The sequence below is a fragment of the Sphaeramia orbicularis genome, chromosome 20, assembly GCF_902148855.1.
Source record: "Sphaeramia orbicularis chromosome 20, fSphaOr1.1, whole genome shotgun sequence".
Classification (NCBI taxonomy): Eukaryota; Metazoa; Chordata; class Actinopteri; order Kurtiformes; family Apogonidae; genus Sphaeramia; species Sphaeramia orbicularis.
In genome coordinates this window covers 42,275,003-42,294,722 of record NC_043976.1, presented here as the reverse complement: position 1 = coordinate 42,294,722, position 19,720 = coordinate 42,275,003, and the positions used below count along the sequence as shown (strand labels likewise).

The 19,720-nt window shown below is 34.7% G+C and overlaps 1 protein-coding gene across 1 annotated transcript in view; it reads left to right on the top strand.

The window, feature by feature from the left end:
* Positions 1-2,314: 2,314 nt before the first annotated feature.
* LOC115411080 (sodium channel protein type 4 subunit alpha-like) overlaps positions 2,315-19,720 on the top strand; it is a gene marked incomplete at its 5' end in the record, with an annotated part of 20,965 nt that continues 3,559 nt past the window's right edge. Inside the window, 2 exons of the mRNA XM_030123021.1 lie at positions 2,315-2,381; positions 11,735-11,977. Of these exons, the coding sequence (XP_029978881.1) occupies positions 2,315-2,381; positions 11,735-11,977 (310 nt within the window). The remainder of the gene's footprint in view (positions 2,382-11,734; positions 11,978-19,720) is intronic.

Below are 19,720 nucleotides of genomic sequence, written 5' to 3'. Positions count from 1 at the left end.
AGATTTTTATTTTGTCATTATAAATATTTAGATTTCATTATTATCACATTTAGAAATTATGTTACATGTTGAGATTTTTCCTACTTTTTACAGATTTTTGTTCACATTTACAGATTTTTTTGCTACTTAATATCTTTCGACACATTTATAAATCTTGTTGACATTTGGATTTTTCATCATATTTACAGATTTTTATGCATTACAGATCTACAGATACTCAAAGATTTACTGATTTGAAAATCAACATTTGTGCGCATTTCGTAGCCTTTTTTTTTTTTTCACATGTATGAATCCCGTTGCACATTTTATCGTCTCATTCTGCACCGACACAGTTTAGGATGTATTTAATCCAGTTTAATGAGGGATGAACCAGATGAAAACCCTTAACGTGGACGGTCCCGCCCCTCGTCCTTCCCACTGTGAAGCTCCGCCTCCATTACTGGTCCATGTACTGGTCGTGCAGCTGCATGTAAACGGCCTGTTCTGCCGACCCCCCCCGCCTCCACTGTAATTCAATCAGCCCGCCAGTCAACGCCGCTGAAATATGAGCCGTAATAGAGGCCGTTAGTCTCTCAGGGTCAGATGACTCCATCTCAGCGGGGACCACGCCCCCCGCCCACCCGCCCCTGCCGCCACCCCCGCCCCCTGCCGCCGCCGCTGTCACTCTATCGAAAGCGTTTGACACTGAGGGTGAAAAAACATACACTTTAATTTTACCTTTAGGGACGTCAGTTTAGCATCATCATCAGTTATTGATTTGGAAAAACAAGGTGTGAGCATGTGTTTGATCATAAATGGATGAGATTTTAGGTCTGTAAAACTATTTTAATAGGTGATTCTACAAAAGAGTAACAAATTGTATAGGACCTCATAACTTTACAGACCCAAGGAAAATACCACAGTAACACAAAAATCAAATATTATAAGAAAAACAAATTTAAAAAATTCATAAAAATGAGCACAAATAGCCAACAAATTAGACAAAAATGAACAAAATGAAAATAAAATAGGAAAAGAATTAAAAAGTTGATTGAAGGATCAACGAATTAAGTAAAATAAGCATTGAATCAACATTTTCATTGTGACATTGTAAAACATTCACTGTAAAGTGTTGGTTTAAATGGACATTTTGAGGAGTTTTCAGTTTATTGTCCAGTTTTGTACATTCATCAAATTTTTGTTTTTAAGGGGACAAAATTGAAAAGTCACAACAGAGTAAACAAATCTATGAAGAACAACAACAAAATGATCAAGGTAGCAAAATAATAAACAAAATGAGTAATTAACAAAATTGTAATGAAATGAACAAAATAAGCAATAACTAAATAATGGTGTCATTTTAATCTGTAGTATTTTAAGAATTTTCAGTTTTATTATCCAGTTTAAACTTGTTAAAATGTTTTCGATGTTAAACCTCACAAAAAATGTTTGCTTTTCATTAAAATAGACTTGTCACATATGAGTATTTAAAGACTTGATGACTTAAATTTAATGTGGAAAAATAGATTTGATAAAATAACTATTCACACAATCAACAACATATAACAAAGAAATATTAACATTATGAACAAAATTATGAAAACAAAAAAAAACAACCCTGAAAAAATGTATCAAAAATTAACTAAAGCCTGCAAAATCATCAAAAAAATTTGGTAAAAAAAAAAAGCACAAAAAAAAAAAAAAAGTATCAAGACAGTAAAAGCAACTAACTAAACAATGTTTTATTGTAGCATTTTAGGATTTTTTTTTTTTTTTTTTAACTTTATTGTTCAGTTTAAAACTTGTTACTACATGTACAAAAATAAATAAATAAATAAATAAAATGTTGAACAAATTGTCAACCAAATAAAACTGTCAAGAAATTACGAAATAAACACAAAAATAAAATAAATTAGCAAAGTAATAAATGAAATGAAAATGAATTGACACATTTACAAATTAAATGTACATATATTATGTTATATTTATGAATTTGCAGCTTTATTGTTTAGTTAAAACATCTACACATTAAATATTTAGAATATTTTTGATGTTAAACCTCAACACATTACACATGTAACTTCTGAGTATTTAAAAATGTAATGACTGATATAAATGCGATAAAAATCTGACTTTAACACATACATTTTTACATGTTGAATTTTTGATCACATTGATGAACATGAGTTTTATTTAACATATTTTTTAATGGTTGGATGTCGCTGCTCGCCAACAGGCTTTAACTTAACGTTTTAGACTTTTCTTGTGTTTGTCTTCTTTTGTTGTGTGTTGAACAACACTGCCCCTACAGGCTGTTAACAGAGTTTATCAAAGTAGGAACCTGCAGGCGCTGAGAACCTTTAGAGTCCTGAGAGCCCTGAAAACTATCTCAGTCATCCCAGGTAAGGCCAGAAACCACCACCAGGGGGCAACACGGACTCAATAAGCCCCCCCTTGTGTCCGTTTATGTCTGGCGTCCCCCCCCCATCATTCTGTCCCATTGACGGGTGGATTCACCTGAGATTTAATAAAGAAGCCGCGGAGAAGGACAAGTCGGTTTGTCAGCGATGGAAACATGGATGAAAACTGGAGATGTCTAATATACATATATATGAAAAGAAAAAGAAAAAAACGATACTTGAGTTTAATCTGATGGGAAACAATGGACAGATCTGTGAGTGCTGATATAAACAAAAATAGGTAAAATAATAGAACAAATAGCTAAATACAACTGAATTTGTCCCTAAAATACAGGAAGTTGCAACATTTTTACAATTAATTAATAAAAAAAATTGAACAAAATAATCAAGAAAATCAAGAAAAATGAATAAAATAATCAAGAAAAAAAAATGACAGAAATGACCAAAATAACGAAAATGAAAATAAATGACAAAAAGAATCAAGAAAGTGAATTTTTTTTTTTTCCAGATAATCAAGGAAATGAAGATAATGACCAAATAATGAAGGAACTGAAGAACAAAAAAATAATAAAAAAAAAGAACAAAATGGCCAATATAATCCAGAAAATGAACACAAATGAATATTATAATAAAGAATACAAACTGAAATGATTAGAATAATCAACAAAATGGTGAAAATAATGTAAAAAAATTACCAAAGTAATCAAGGAAATGAACATAAATTACCAAAGTAATTAAGAAATGAAGACAAAATGACCAAATGATAAGGGAACTGATGACAAGATTTTAAAAAAAGAACAAAAATGACCAAAATAATCAAGAAAATTAACAAAATAATCTTAAAAATGGGCAAAAATGAATATAGCAAGACAAGAAACAAACTGAAATGATCAGAATAATCAAGGAAATGATGAAAAATAATGTTAAACAATGACAAAATAATCAAGAACATTAATAAAATATTCTTTAAAAACTCATGAAAATGACCAATATAATCCAGAAAATGAACACAAAATGAATATAATAATGACGAAAACACAACTGAAATGAGCAGAATAATCAAGAACATGATGAAATGATAAAAATGACCAAAATGATCAAGAAAATTCACAAAATAATCTTCAAAATTGACAAAGTCACCAAAATAATCAAGAAAATTCCCAAAATAATCTTAAAAATGGACAAAAATGACCAACATAACCCATGAAATCAACACAAATGAATATAATGACGACAAAAACAAATTGAACTGATCAGAATAATCAAGAAATAATTAAAATAATGAATTCACCAACTGAATCAAACACCGTGACGTAAATTCAGAGTGTGGTCTGGTTCTTTTCCGACCCGGGTTTCCTCCAGTTCAGACCCATGTGACCATCCCTGACGTCCCGCCCTCTTCTCCAGCGCCGCCCCCCTCTCCACGGCCGGCAGCCCCGCCCCCCTTGCCCCGCCCTCTGCCCCGCCCCCGCCCCGGGCCTGGTGTGTTTGCTGGTGTCGTGTTTCGCTGTGGGTCCAACCCTTCTGTGTGTGTCTGTTTGTGCTTCTTGTCTCGGCCTGTTGCAGATATGTGACTGAGTTTGTGGACCTGGGTAATGTGTCGGCGTTAAGGACGTTCAGGGTTCTGCGAGCGCTCAAAACCATCTCAGTCATCCAGGTGAGGAGGCGGATCGGGAACGCCGCATCCTGCACTCGACGCTTTTGACGCTTTGATGCTCAGATAGTATGAAGAACCGGCAGCTTCTGGGTGTGGCCGACATCCGAGGTTCAGCAAACGGCGCCGGAAACATTTAAGGCCGTTCACCAACCAGGACGCCGCTTCAGCCTCAGAGTTCAGCGGGTTTATCAAACGAGGGGCAAAAACAGAACGGAAAGTGAGAAAAGATAACCAAACCAAAGACAAATACAATAGAATAATGAACAAAATGAACAAAATAATGAACAAAATGAACAAATCCAAAGACAAATACAATAAAATAATGAACAAAATGAACAAAATAATGAAAGAAAATGAACAAAACCAAAGAAAAATACAGTAAAATCATGAACAAAATGAACAAAACCAGAGAAAGATGAATAAAGTAATGAAAAATGAACAAACAATGAACAAAACTGAACGAAACCAAAGAAAAAATACAATAAAATCATGAACAAAATAACCAAAACAATGAAAAAATGAACAAAACCAAAGAAAAATGGAACAAAATAATGAACAAAATGAACAAATCCAAAGACAAATACAATAGAATAATGAACAAAATAATGAACAAAATGAACAAAACCAAAGAAAAATACAGTAAAATCATGAACAAAATGAACAAAGTATTGAACAAAATTAATAAACCAAAGAAAGATGGAATAAAGTAATGAAAAATGAACAAAAAAAAAGAACAGAAATGAACAAAACCAAAGAAAAATACAACAAAATAATGAACAAAATGAACAAAACGATGAAAAAAATGAACAAACCAAGAAAGATGGAATAAGGTAATGAAAAATGAACAAAACAATGAACAAAAATGAACAAAACCAAAGAAAAATACAATAAAATCATGAACAAAATTACCAAAACAATGAAAAAATGAAAACCAAAGAAAAATTGAATAAAATAATGAAAAATAATGAAAACTAAAGAAAATTTAATAAAATAATGAAAAATGAACAAAATATTGAAAAAAATGAACAAACCCAAAAAACTGAATAAAATAATGAACAAAATGAACAAAATAATGAACAAAATGAACAAATCCAAAGACAAATACAATAAAATAATGAACAAAATGAACAAAATAATGAAAGAAAATGAACAAAACCAAAGAAAAATACAGTAAAATCATGAACAAAATGAACAAAACCAGAGAAAGATGGAATAAGTAATGAAAAATGAACAAAACAATGAACAAAACGGAACGAAACCAAAGAAAAAATACAATAAAATCATGAACAAAATAACCAAAACAATGAAAAAATGAACAAAACCAAAGAAAAATGGAACAAAATAATGAACAAAATGAACAAATCCAAAGACAAATACAATAGAATAATGAACAAAATGAACAAAATAATGAACAAAATGAACAAAACCAAAGAAAAATACAGTAAAATCATGAACAAAATGAACAAAGTATTGAACAAAATTAATAAAACCAAAGAAAGATGGAATAAAGTAATGAAAAATGAACAAAAAAAGACAGAAATGAACAAAACCAAAGAAAATACAACAAAATAATGAACAAAATGAACAAAACGATGAAAAAAATGAACAAAACCAAGAAAGATGGAATAAAGTAATGAAAAATGACCAAAACAATGAACAAAATGAACAAAACCAAAGAAAACTACAATAAAATCATGAACAAAATTACCAAAACAATGAAAAAATGAACAAAACCAAAGAAAAATTGAATAAAATAATGAAAAATAAATGAAACTAAAGAAAAATTTAATAAAATAATGAAAAAATGAACAAAATATTGAAAAAAAAATGAACAAACCCAAAAAACTGAATAAAATAATGAACAAAATGAACAAAATAATAAAAAAAATGAACACAACCAAGAAATATTAACAAAATAATGAACAAAATAATGAAAAAAATTAACAAAACCAAAGAAAAATTAGATAAAATAATGAACAAAATGAACAAAACCAAACAAAAATTCAATATAATGGAAGAAAATGAACAAATCAAAGACAAATTGAAAAAAAATGATGAAAAAAATGAACAAAACCAAAGAACTTTTTAATAAAGTGATGAAAAAAATGAACAAAACCAAAGAAAATGTAATATACTCATGAACGAAAGCAAAGAAAACTGGACTAAACCTAGTTAAGTCTGTTCTTGAACCCAGGCGCTGCTAAAGCCTCAGATTTCACTGGTTTTTTACCTTAAACCAGTTCATGTCAGAATAGTTTTATATTATGGGATAGATATCAGTGCTTTGTTTAGTTTGGTTCATTATCTTTGTTTCCAAAACGACTCAAATGGTTTAGACTGAATTTATATCAACAGTGGAGTTTTGTTTTTTTATCCATGACTCTGATTTTAAATGTTCTTCCTGTAAATTTCTATACTATTTTCCCTGCTCTGACTGGAAATAATAATTTTCTACCACAACAAACATTCTACTTCATATAAATCTACTGTCAACTTTAAGGAAACAGATTATTTTAACAAAATAATGTTAAAATGGACAGAAATGACAAGAGAATCATGATCATGAACACAAATGAAGAAAACAATAAAGAAAATAAAGATAATGACCGAAAAAAATCAAGAAAATATGTAAATAATTTTTAAAATGATCAGAAATGACCAAAATAATCTTCAACCATGAGTCTAAATGGTCTGAATCATTCCAGTCCGTTGGGTGGAGTCAGTGTTTAAGGGTTGGAATCATTTCTGTGGCTGAAGCGGCTGCATTTACTCCATTACCTGTCTGCTCTGTTCTGACCTTTTCTGTCCATTCTGTTTTCTGTCTCTTCTTCTGTCTCTTCCTCTTCTATCTCTTCTTCTGCTTCTTCTGGTCTCTTCTTCTGTCTCTTCTTCTTCTTCTTCTATCCTTCTTCTCTCTTCTTCTTGTCTTTTCTTCTTCTGTCTCTTTCGTCTTCCTGCTCTTCTTCTTCTGTCTCTTCTTCTCTCTTCTTCTTCTTCTGTCTCGCTTCTTCTTCTGTCTCTTCTGTCTCCTTCTTCTTCTGTCTCTTCTTCTGTCTCTTCTTCTTCTTCTGTCTGTTCTTGTCTCTTCTTCTGTCTCTTCTGTCTCCTTCTTCTTCTCTCTTCTTCTGTCTCTTCTGTCTCCTCTTCTTCTGTCTCTTCTTCTGTCTCTTCTTCTTCTTCTGTCTCTTCTTGTCTCTTCTTCTTCTGTCTCTTCTGTCTCCTCTTCTTCTTCTGTCTCTTCTTCTGTCTCTTCTTGTCTCTTCTTCTTCTGTCTCTTCTGTCTCCTTCTGTCTCTCTTCTTCTGTCTCTTCTGTCTCCTTCTTCTTCTCTCTTCTTCTGTCATCTTCTTCTGTCTCTTCTGTCTCCTCTTCTTCTTCTGTCCTCTTCTCTTGTCTCTTCTTCTTCTTCTGTCTCCTCTTCTTCTTCTGTCTCTTCTTCTGTCTCTTCTTCTTCTTCTGTCTCTTCTGTCTCCTCTTCTTCTGTCTCTTCTTCTGTCTCTTCTTCTTCTGTCTCTTCTGTCTCCTCTTCTTCTTCTTCTTCTCGTTTCTCTTCGGTCCTTTTTGCTGCTGAACCTCTGGATGTCTCCACTCTGCATGTCAGCACTGGGCTCTCTCTCTCTCTCTCTCTCTGCCTCTCTGTCTCTCTCTCTCTCTCTCTTTCTCTCTCTCTCTCTCTCTCTCTCTCTGAAACCCTCTTCATACTTTCCGGCTCTCGGGCATGTTCTCATCATGTCTAACACATGTTCCGGCTGCACAAGCATGTGACCGCTGCAGCCAATGGCATCGACTCAGCGCACTCATTATTCATTAGTTCACAGACGCGCCCGGGTTCTGGTCCAAAGTCGAAGGAAAGCGTCTGTTTCTAATGAATGAATCCAGCTCAAATGTGAGGACTAGGAGGACGGTGGACAGTGGACATGTCTGTGGTCTGTGTGTGTGTGCTCCTGCTGTCGTTGCCTTTGTGTGTGTGTGTGTGTGTGTGTGTGTGTGTGTGTGTGGTGTGTGTGACTCTGGGGTTTGATGTGGCGTTCGGTGAAAACCTGAAGGTGTGGAGTAAAAGTCGTCAGGTTTTCACCCGACCCCATCCTCATGTTTATCCTTTATTTCATCGTATTGTCTTATTATTTATTAGGTGGCGCATAAAGATGGCTGCTCTTAGTTTTAGTCCGAAACCGACCTCAGGGTTCGTACACATTTTTCAAGGTCAAATTCAAGCACTTTTACCCCAAACGTCCACCTTTAACCTAAACTATCCACTGATCTAAACTGTTTAGTACCTGTTCATGCATTAATCCTATCAACACATGTCAATAATTGGGTGTAAAATACAGTTCTTCATCTTTCACGGTCATCAGATATGACCCATTTGGACGTTCAGAGGCTCCATGGTTACCATGGCAACACCGTCATCTTCTACAACTTATATTTATTTATTATTTTGTAAATGTTCTTATTAGTTTTTGTTCATTTTATTTGTAATTTTGTTTGTTTTGTTCATTTTTTTTCCAACTTTCTTCAATTTGTGGCTTATATTCTTCATGTTAGATATTAGTTTGTTGATTTATTCTTCATTTTTGGTCATTTATATTTATTTTTTTTAGTAATTTTCTTTCATATTTCATCCTGTTTTACTTTATTTTAGTGAATTTTTTGGCTTTATTTTTTCCATATTATTATGTATGGTTTCTTTTATTCATTATTGTTCATTTTATTATTAATATATACAAACCAAGTATCTCCATTCAGTGTTATTGATCCAACTCCATGGGTTTTACTGGTGAATCAATGTAGAAGATGAGTGTTTCCACGGTAACTACGGAGCCTCTGAATGTCCAAATGGGTCATATCTGATGACCATGAAAAGATGAAGAACTGTATTTTACACCAATTATTGACATGTATTGATAGGATTAGTGGATGAACAGGTATTAGATGTTTTGGGTCTACATGGGTTCATCACTAACATTCAGATAAAGTTGTGTCCTTGGAGCGTCTGCCATCTTTATGACACCTGATGAGACACATATTAATATTGATTAATGCTGTATATAAAACTGAGCCAAATAACACCCGTAGGCTGATTTTGCTGAATGCATTGACCCAAATCACACAAAGAAATATCTGCAAAATGGGATGTTTCTCCATAAAAGTCTGGATTTGAAAAGTCTGGGGTCTGAACGTTTTCAGAAATGCAGCCATTTTACTCCATTACTCATGTATGTATTTCTGTATTTTCAAGCCAAAATAGTGGTATTCATATAGTCATTGAAGTAATGGGTCACTTTTCTATGCTATAGAAGACACAAGACATTACACTGTACAACTACAGTCCATAATAAACATAGAAATAGGCAAAGGGTCAAAATACTGCAGCATGGAAAAGTGACCTATTACTTTAATGGCTTTATGAATGAATGTATTTAGTAGTTTCTGGAGTAAGTTTCAAACTATATAGATATATTTAAGTTTATTATGATACAGAAATGTATTAGAACATTTTTAACTAATAAACAAATTCATATAAGGGGTTGAAATTCTATGGGGTCAGTTTTCCAGACTAGAAAATCAACCTGGGGGTCACACTAGGGCTTTTTCACACATGACCCAGAAACAGTTTGAAATGACTGAGTTTCAGTACCGCTTCTTCTGGTTTATTTGTCAACAATGACTGAGGCCACATCGAAGTGTCACCAGTGGCTTTTCCATTGGACATCTGCGCAAAACTTTACCGATATTTACTAAATGTCAAAAAAACAGAAGTGTGTAATGTCCATGAAATCACAAATGGGATGATTTGTTTATTTATTTATTGTTGCAAGATGACACGAGAAGTCATTCCATAAACATGGTGATGAAAGTAAATATGTTGATTTACAGATATATTCATTATTATTATTATATATTACCCCTCTATCTCGTACTAAATTGAAAAATGATTCAGTTTCCTGGTGTGTCCACACATACCGTGCCATGTTTCTTTTAGAACTCTTCTTCTCTTGTTGTTACATCCGTCAGCATCCGTTTTTTAATTCACCTGACTCTAGTTGTGGAAAAAGGTCTTTCCATTGCAGTTTTGCGTGATATACCATTTGCACTACGCCCGGAAAACAACCTCTTGCCTGCGCAAAAACTTTTAATCAGAAAACAAGAGTTCTGGCAAAATTGCCATTTTTCCATTAGGTAAATTTTTATGCACAAGTTATATTAACACAATTTGAGGGTTAATGGAAAAGCGACACTTGCTGCGTTCCCTAATGGACATCAAGGCAAGGAAAGGCAGGTTTATTTCTATAGCACATTTCATGTACAAGACAGTTCAAAGTGCTTTACATAAAACATTACAAGTATTACAGCAGAAGCAAATAAATAAACATCAAATAAACAAAGGCAACTATATTTAATTTTTCAGGGTTTTCCTTCAGACTTAGTTGAGAAGAAGAAATGGGTTGTTGTAATTCATCGAGATGAGGGGCCGAACTTCAGAATCCATTCAGGAAGTATGTTCGTGTGTAGCCGGCATTTCTGTTAAGAGGATTACCGGGGAAACATCAGCGATATTTGTGAAGGACGACCCGTTTCTTCTTCTCAACTAAATCTGAAGGAAAACCATGAAAATGTAAATATAGTTACCTTTGTTTATTTGATGTCCATTGGGGCATGCAGCCGTAGTCACTTTTCCACAGATCCTCAAATTGCGTGAATATAACTTGCCCATAAAAATTTACCTAATGGAAAAATGACAATTTTGCCCAAATTCTCGTTTTTTGATTAAAACTTTTTCCATTGGCAAAAGGTGGTTTTTTGGGCGTAGCACAATTGGTAAATCACACAAAACTGCAATGAAAAGACATTTTCCACAACTAGAGTCACATGAACAAAAAAACGGATATTGACGGATATTACAACAACAACCAAAGAAGAAGAGTTTTAAAAGAAACATGGTGCGGTATGTGTGGACACACCAGGAAACTGAATCATTTTATAATTTAGTATGAGATGGAGATGAATATATACTAATATGAATATATCTGTAAATCAACACCATATTTACGTTTGTCGCCATGTTTATGGGATGACTTCTCATGTCATCTTGCGATACTAAATAAATCATTAAATTTGTGATTTAATGGAAAAACCGACATTATGCACTTCTGTTTTTTTGACATTTAGTAAATATGGGTAAAGTTTTGCGCAGATGTCCAGTGGAAAAGCGACTACAGACACTTCGATGTGGCCTCAGCCATTGTTGACAAATAAACCAGAAGAAGCGGTGCTGAAACTCAGTGGCTTGAAACCGTTTCTGGGTCATGCATGGAAACAGCCCCTACTCTACATAGAAAAGTGACCCGGGTCAGATTCCCATGGGGTCAGAATTCTATATGACACCAGTCGCCAAAAACAGGCCGAGTATAAATGATACTGATGGACTTACAGCTGTTTTCACTAATTTGTTGTCATTGATCAGTCGTTGCTGTCTGAGCTTCACTGTTGTTGGAAAAGTTGGGATGGAGTAAAACATTCAATCATGACGTGTTGTAACGACGGCTCTTTTCTGAAAATGTCGCTCAACCTGAACATGAAAAACTGAATACAATCACCTGGACTTAGAGTAGACGTGAAGTGTCGAGTGTGAATTGTGTAACCTTCCTTGTGCGTCCTTGCGTCCGCCGTCCCACCAGGCCTGAAGACCATCGTCGGCGCTCTGATCCAGTCGGTGAAGAAGCTGGCGGACGTGATGATCCTCACCGTCTTCTGCCTGAGCGTCTTCGCCCTCATCGGCCTTCAGCTCTTCATGGGAAACCTGCGGCAGAAATGCGTTCGCAGCACGGCGCACTGCTTCAACGGCAGCCTCCCGGAAAACACCACCTTCTTCTGCAACAACAAGACCTGGGCCTCCCTGAGGAGCTTCATCAACGACGAGGGTGAGGACCAGCACTTCTCAAATCTAAGGGTTTTACCTACAAACAGGTGTCGCTTTGGGTGGTTCGGGTTTTCTGATAACATGTTGCTTCTATTATTATTTCATGTTTTTTTGCATCAGTGATAAAGACGAGGTCGACTTTCAAACTAAACATGGTGCAATGGGAGTTCCTACTCAACCTTATTAATGTTACTGTGGACCAAGGTTATTGTCGTTAACGAAAACTAATGAAATGACAAAAACTAGAATTGAAAAAACATTTTCATTAACTGAAATATATAAAAAACTAGAATTAAAAGAAAAAAAACAATAACTAACTGAAACTGTATTGTGTGTTTACAAAACTAACTAAAACGTATAAAAATTATGGATAAATTCCCTTAGTTTTCATCTTTGTCAATGTTGGATTGATATGAAATCGATTTATTTCCCTCAAGCAATTTAGCTGCTGGCACCGTATGATATTTAAGGGTCCGTCACTTGTGTTCACTTGTGGTTTCCAGTTGTCTTCTGGTCCCCACTCTACCTGGAACATGGAGACTAAGTTGGGAGAAAGCAGCAGAGTCCTGTCGGGATTTATTTGAATTTATATGAGAGAAAAGATATAAAAAAAAACCCCTAAAACTAAACTAAAACTAAGCATTTAGAAAATAACAAAAACTAACAAAAACTAGCAAATCTGCTCTAAAAATGAATTAAAACGAACTGAATTAGAGAAAAAAAAAGTCAAAACTAAGTAAAACTAAACTATAATGAAGAATCCAAAACTATTAGAACCTTGCTGTGGACATGTAGATGTTTTTAGGCTTGGACCTTTTGGACATTTTTCTTCCTGCTAGAAAAAGCAAAACACGGCATAAAATATTCAGACCAAAATGGCCGACTTCCTGTTGGTTTGGGGTTTGGTTCCAAGAGGCTGTTTTGTGCATCTGGACCTGATAGATGTTTTTAACTGAATGTACGTTCATGTCCAACTTCATACAAGAGATGAACTGTTGACATTGTACAGGAAACCGTATTGAGTCATTTGTTGCACATATGAAAGTCTTCCCATTTACAACTCAAACAAAAGTGTCTGATTACGTAGGTGTTCAGAAACCGACCAAATGTGATTGCAAGTTTGCTTTGCTAAAAATAGGGCAAAATTGGCCATTTCAAGCTGAAAAATAGTGGACTTCCTGTTGGGTTTAGGGTTCGATTCCAACTGGACATTTTACAGTCGACCACACTGACCGTTGGGGATTGTTGGTCGGCCATCCGTCCATCATCGCAAAAACTTTAGCATGCACTGATAAGTCTGGCCACTGGGGGCAGTAGTGCGCCTGGTAAGTCCAGCTGAGGATTTTCAAGTTTGCACACGTTATGTTATGGATCTGGAGCAAATACACTGTAAAAAATCTAAATCTTACCAACTGTATTTTTCTCATTTCTAGTCCAAGTAGCTCATCACACTGAAAATAAGACAGAATCACCTACAGAGGAACTTTTCAGTGAGATATAAGAACGGATTTTTAGACAACAGATCTGGAAAATCTTATTTCAAGAAATCTTACCAAGATAATTTTCACTTGTTCCATTGGCAGATTTTTTTTTTTGCTTAAATTAAGCAAAATTGAATTGAAGTAAGTGGTGTCCATCCACTATTATTGAACCAACTCCATGGGTTTTACTGGTGAATCAATGTTGTTGAGGATGATGGTGTTTCCATGGTAACTACAGAGCCTCTGAACGTCCAAATGGGTCATATCTGATGACCATGAAAAGATGAAGAACTGTATTTTACACCAATTATTGACATGGATTGATAGAACTAACGGACCAACAGGTATTAAACAGTTTAGATCAGTAGATGCTCTTGGTTGCCAGTGGCTGTTTGGGTCTTTATGGGTTAACCTTTACTAAGTGATTTATTACCATTTATTAAAATATCATCCTCTGAATTTTGCATTCTTTTCCAGTGGAAGTCATCTATTTTCCTAAGTTTAATTCACTGATCATGTAGATCAGGGGTTTCAAACTTATTTTCATTCAGTTCCGCATTCATCCCAAGTTGATCTCCAGTGGGCCAGACCAGTAAAATAATAACAGTGAAAAATGTGAAATTCTATTATGATCAGGTTTACGTCTACAAAGTTTCCTTAAAAATCTGAAAAACATGAACAACTTGAATTGTCCTAAGAAAAACAAGTGCAATTTTAACAATATTCTGCCTCAGTTTATCAGTTTATCATTTACACGTGTGTTACTATCACACAAAACATTTAGTAACAGGCAGAATATTGGTAAAACTGCATTTACTTTTCTGAAGACATTTCTGTTTGTTCATATTTGTTCAGATTATTCCCATTTTTAAAAAAAAAGTATAGTTTGGTAATGTAAACATTTTCATGTAATTTTACATCTTTACACCAAAAAAACAAAGAAAATCTGGGGTTGCCATTATTTCTAGGTTATTATGATAATATTTTGCTGGTTCTGACCCACTTAAAATCTAATTGGACTGTATGTGTCTGTATGTGGAACCTGAAATAAAATGATTTTGACACCATTGATTAATACCTTAAGTGTAGTTATTGTATTTCACAGATTCATCCTGCGGGCCAGATTGGACCCTTTGGTGGGCTGTATTTGGCCCCCAGGCCGCATGTTTGACACCTGTGATGTAGATGTTCATAAAAGCTCAGAGCAAAGCCATAGATTATTGTAGCAAAACAGAAAAAACTGAAGAAAAAGTGACTTTTTTGGTAAAATCTCTCATTAACTGAACATAAACCCAGTGTGTTCATCCACTGTCATTGATCCAACTCCATGGGTTTTACTAGTGAATCAATGCTGTAGAAGATGACGGTGTTTCCACGGTAACTACGGAGCCTCTGAATGTCCAAATGGGTCATATCTGATGACCATGAAAAGATGAATAACTGTATTTTACACCAATTATTTACATCTATTAATAGAATTAGTGGATGAACAGATTAGATCAGTAGATGCTTTTGGTCGACGGTGGGTGTTTGGGTCTTTGTGGGTTAATCCAACATGGTGGAATTCCTGTTGGGTTGAAGTTTTTACATTTTTAGGGGGCATCATTTTGCCGCCTTCGTCATCAAAAGTAGAACAAGAAAAAAACAAAAACCATCTATACCACGTGTTCTATCATAAATCATAAATACACTTTCGTCCTCGTAGACAAAGAACAAATGTTTTCATCTTAAGCCTCATGAACCTGCAGATACTATCAATTTGACATAATAATTAACGAAATGTTTGACGAAATATCTACAAATGTAACCCTACAGACGCAGAAAACCCCATAATACATAAGGTTTTATGTAAGGTCTGGATGAGGGCTTTTAGTAGAAGACGGTTAATGGAGTTGAACTGTTTCAATGCAATGATGTGTTTTTCCTCATTTTTCCAGTTAGTTCACATGGGCATTTGAACATATATATGACATTACACGCAGAACATGAAGTGACAACCATGATGTATTTTTCTTTCCCTACGTGTAGACGGTTCAAACAGTGGGTTTTATGAGTAAAATGACATGGTTGACATTGGTCACATGGGTAATTACCAGATGGATGGAGCTGAGAAAAGGCAGTAGGAGGAGGAAGATCCACTCTCACCGCCGTTGTCTTCATGTTCTACTTTTATCAGATTCCCAGGAAGATTATTCTCCACGGGGATGTGCGTGTCGTAGCGCTTTGCTCCCATTATCCGAAACACAAAAAAAAAACAACATTTCACATGTTGGGTTTTAAATTACAGCAACCCACTTTCACACTTTTGTTGGGAGATTTTCCTGATGATTTGACAATAAATGATAAATACCTTCTAAAAAATCTTTGGTGCTGCAGAAAAAAAAAACAAAAAACAATCAGTCGTAAATGGCTTCGACTTGATCCACCGGTGTTGGAGGACTGGATGAAAACTGCCGATCAAATTCACAAAATGGAGAGATTAACATTTACGCTGAGGCTGCAAGATGAACTTTACATGATAAGATAAGGGCAAATGGATTAGTTTTTTAAAAATACAATTAATGTGTGGTTTGAAATGTGATATAAACTGCTACTCTACAAATTAAATTAATTCGGTAACTTGATTACTATTTCGTAACTGTAACCTAAATTATCATTATTATTAGATCGTGACTATTATCTGTCACCGATTGTTGTTTGTTATGTTCTGTATGACAAAATGATAAATAACTAGTAAAAACTGAGTGTCAAAAAACTAACAAACAAAAAAAAAAAACAACATTTCACGTTGAGCCGTGATATTCAGGCTTTAACCCTTTTTAGACGATAGTTCCTGCATCCGCCGTCATTCAAATAAATGTAACTTTGAATCCAAACGTCATCTTTTAGCTCAGATGGGCTTCTTTCTCTTGGTCTGTAACACATTAGGGTAGAGGTCTGTATAGGCTGAGGGGGAGGGGCGGAAGTGGGCGGAGCATAGAGCAGCAGAGTGCAGTCAGTGAGAGAGAGATGGAAGTTTTTTTTATTTTTAGCGACGTTTTAGCGGTGAATTCTTGGGGGAAAGAAACTGTATATAAAAGTGCTACATGTTTGACACCTGTGATCTAGACGAATTCAAATGTAAAATAGGTGAAAGTTTATTTCTATAATCTCATAAAGTTTCATAACATTTACAGTTGTTTTTCATAGTGAATATGACAAAAAAATTCACATCAATTTGATCATTTTTTAGTGTAACACACTGTTTAAAGCAGGGGTGTCAAACATTTGGCCCGGGGACCAAAACCGGCCCGCCAAAGGGTCCAATCCGGCCCGCGGGATGAATTGGTGAAATAAAAAAATTACACTGAAGATATTAACTATCAATCAATCAATTCCATCTAAAGTGGGTCAGACCAGTAAAATAGTATCATAATAAAGTATAAGTAACGAAAACCACATATTTTTCTCTCTGTTTTAGTGTAAAAAAAAAAAAAAAGTAAATTACACATAAATGTTAACATTTACAGACTAACCTTTTACAACAAATTTGAAAAACATGAACAACCTGAAATGTCTTAAGAAATTTAAGAGTAATTTTACCAATATTCTGTCTATTATTAAAATTTTTTGTGCATTTGTAGATGCACTGTGATCTGTATGTTGTAATGAGCATGTAAAAATGAGAAGCTAAATAATGGCATAAATTGTTAAAATTGGACTTTTTTCTTAATAAATTTCATTTTGGTCATGGTTCATGTTTTTCCATATTTTTTTAAAAGATAGTTTGTAGATGTAGAAATTTTGATAATATAATCTTATTTTTTTCACTCTAAAACATAGAAATTAAACATACACATTTTGGAATTGATATTATTTATGTATTATTATGTTATTATTTTAATGATCCGGCCCACTGCAGGTCATACTGGTCGATATGTGGCCCCTGAACTAACATGAGTTTGACACCCCTGGTTTAAAGCATTTATTATATATATAGTAATGATAATAATGAACAGATATTGAAAGTTAAGTTCTTCCTGATAAAAACTACAAAGGAATTGGCAAAAAAAGGACATTTTCTGACCCTTTTATTACAAGAAACATAAACAAATCTAGGCCGACTGTTGTAATGGCAGTTCTAAAAGGGTTAAGAAGCTGTGGTGGGATCAGGTCGTCCAATGTGGTTGGTTTAGGGTCGACTTTGAGTCCATAACACCAAGTTTTATATCGGTCTTTAAAAAAAAAAAAAAAAAGTAAAGAATAAGAGCTTCATAAACAGTTTGTGTATTTGTGTTAAAGGACGAAGGCTCCCAAACAGAAATGCCACTGGAACAGTAATGGGCTTTGTCTGCTTCCTATTGCTAATGTACCTGCTATTTATTCATTTCCAGTTTGCTTTAGCATCCATCACATCAAACAAATGTCCCCTGCAGGCCCCCGTATCGACCTCTAAAAGCTGCCCTGAAACCCGAGAGCCGAGCTGCGCCGTTAAATTGCATCGGGGGCTCGGCCGGTCCCGTCCGGGCCCATCTGGAATCAGATCGCAGTGGGACCCAGATCAATGCTAGATCTGCCCCACGCTAAACATTTCCCATCATGCCCTGTTTGGTCTGTCTGTTGAGAGACGTCTGACGGCGGTGGGCGTCCCCGACTCTGACGGACCATCCATTTCCCCTTTAGCGAGCTCAGGTTATGGGAGTTTACAGCAGGAAACGCCCCACGGTGACGCATTTCCACCTCAGATCCACCAACAGACGCGTTAGCGCTGCGGAAAGGGCCCGTTTTATCGGACATTTAGTAGACATTGCGTTAAAAACATGTCCCGTTAGAGCAGGGCTAGTTCAGGTTCCACATTCCGTCCAATTTGTTTGTTTGTTTATTTATTTCGAATTTGCATTAAAACCAAACAACAAAAGGATTATGTAAAAGAAAGTCCAACATTCAAAAAGGAGCGGGATGAAGTTTAATTTATTATGTCCCGCCCCCTTCCTCCATCCTTCTATCTACCCCAAAGTCGTCTGTCCGATCCCATAAGTAACTCAGAAATCCTGCGCACATCAGACTAAATTCTGGCTCTGCACAAAACACACAACTGCTGCACATATCTAGGATAAACTGTCCATTTTGCAGCAGCATTTCACATTAAAATAAACTCTGTCCTTTTGTAGCAGTAATAGTGCACATATCAAAAACAAAAATAAACTTGTCCTTTTCATGACAATAATACACCCATTAAAAACAAAAATAAACTATCTGTTCCATAACAATAAAACACAAAAAAACCTGTCCATTTCTTAGCAGTAATATACTTATCAAAAATAAACTATGTCCAGTTCATAACAATAATATACACATTAAAAAACAAAAATAAACTCTGTCCTTTCATACATGTATGTTATTAATAACGTGGATCTAACAGGTTTAATTAATCACTTCCTCTTCTAATTTCTGTTAACTGTTGTATCATTTTTTCATTCATTTGGAATAACTTTGTTGGTTACTTTGGTCAATATTTCTTCATCTTTTTTGGTTGTTTTATTGTTCCGCTCTCATAGATGTGGGATTGGTTGAGATTCAGTTGTTGTTTTTCAGATACTTTGGTAAAAGAAATAAATAAATAAATTAAATAAACAAATAAATAAATAGAATAAAATCCGCAGTTAAAAAGTTACGGCCTTAATCGTATTTTTCAGGTCAACCCAAGGCCAGGGCTTTATTATAGCGTTTTTGTTTGTACTTTATTACATTTGACACATCTGGACGTATGGTATTCACAGATGAAGATATAAAAACATGTATGTTATTAAGGACGTGGACCTAACGGGTTTAATTAATCGCTTCCTCTTCTAATTTCTGTTCATTATGTTGACTATTTTATTGTTTTTCATTCATTTGATCTGCCTTGGCGGAGGTCTCCGAGTGCTTTTCAAGTTGTTTTTTCATTCATTTGTAGTAACTTTGTTGGTTACTTTGCTCCATATTTGTTCATTTTTTGGGTCCTTTTCTTCTTCCGCTCTCATGATGCTGGATTTGTTGAGATTCAGTTGTTGTTTTTCATATACTTTTTGTCAGTTTTTAATCCCTTTAGCTGTATGTTTGGCACCTCTGCTCTGAACCATGCCTTAAATTTGAAAAAAAAAAAAAAAAAAAACATACAAAATTTAGAAAGTTATGGCCTTTATTGTATTTTTGGGTTGACTCCAGGCCTTTGTTAGTGTCTCTGTTTGTACTTTATTACATTTGACACATCTAGACGTATAATATTTACAGATGACGGTATA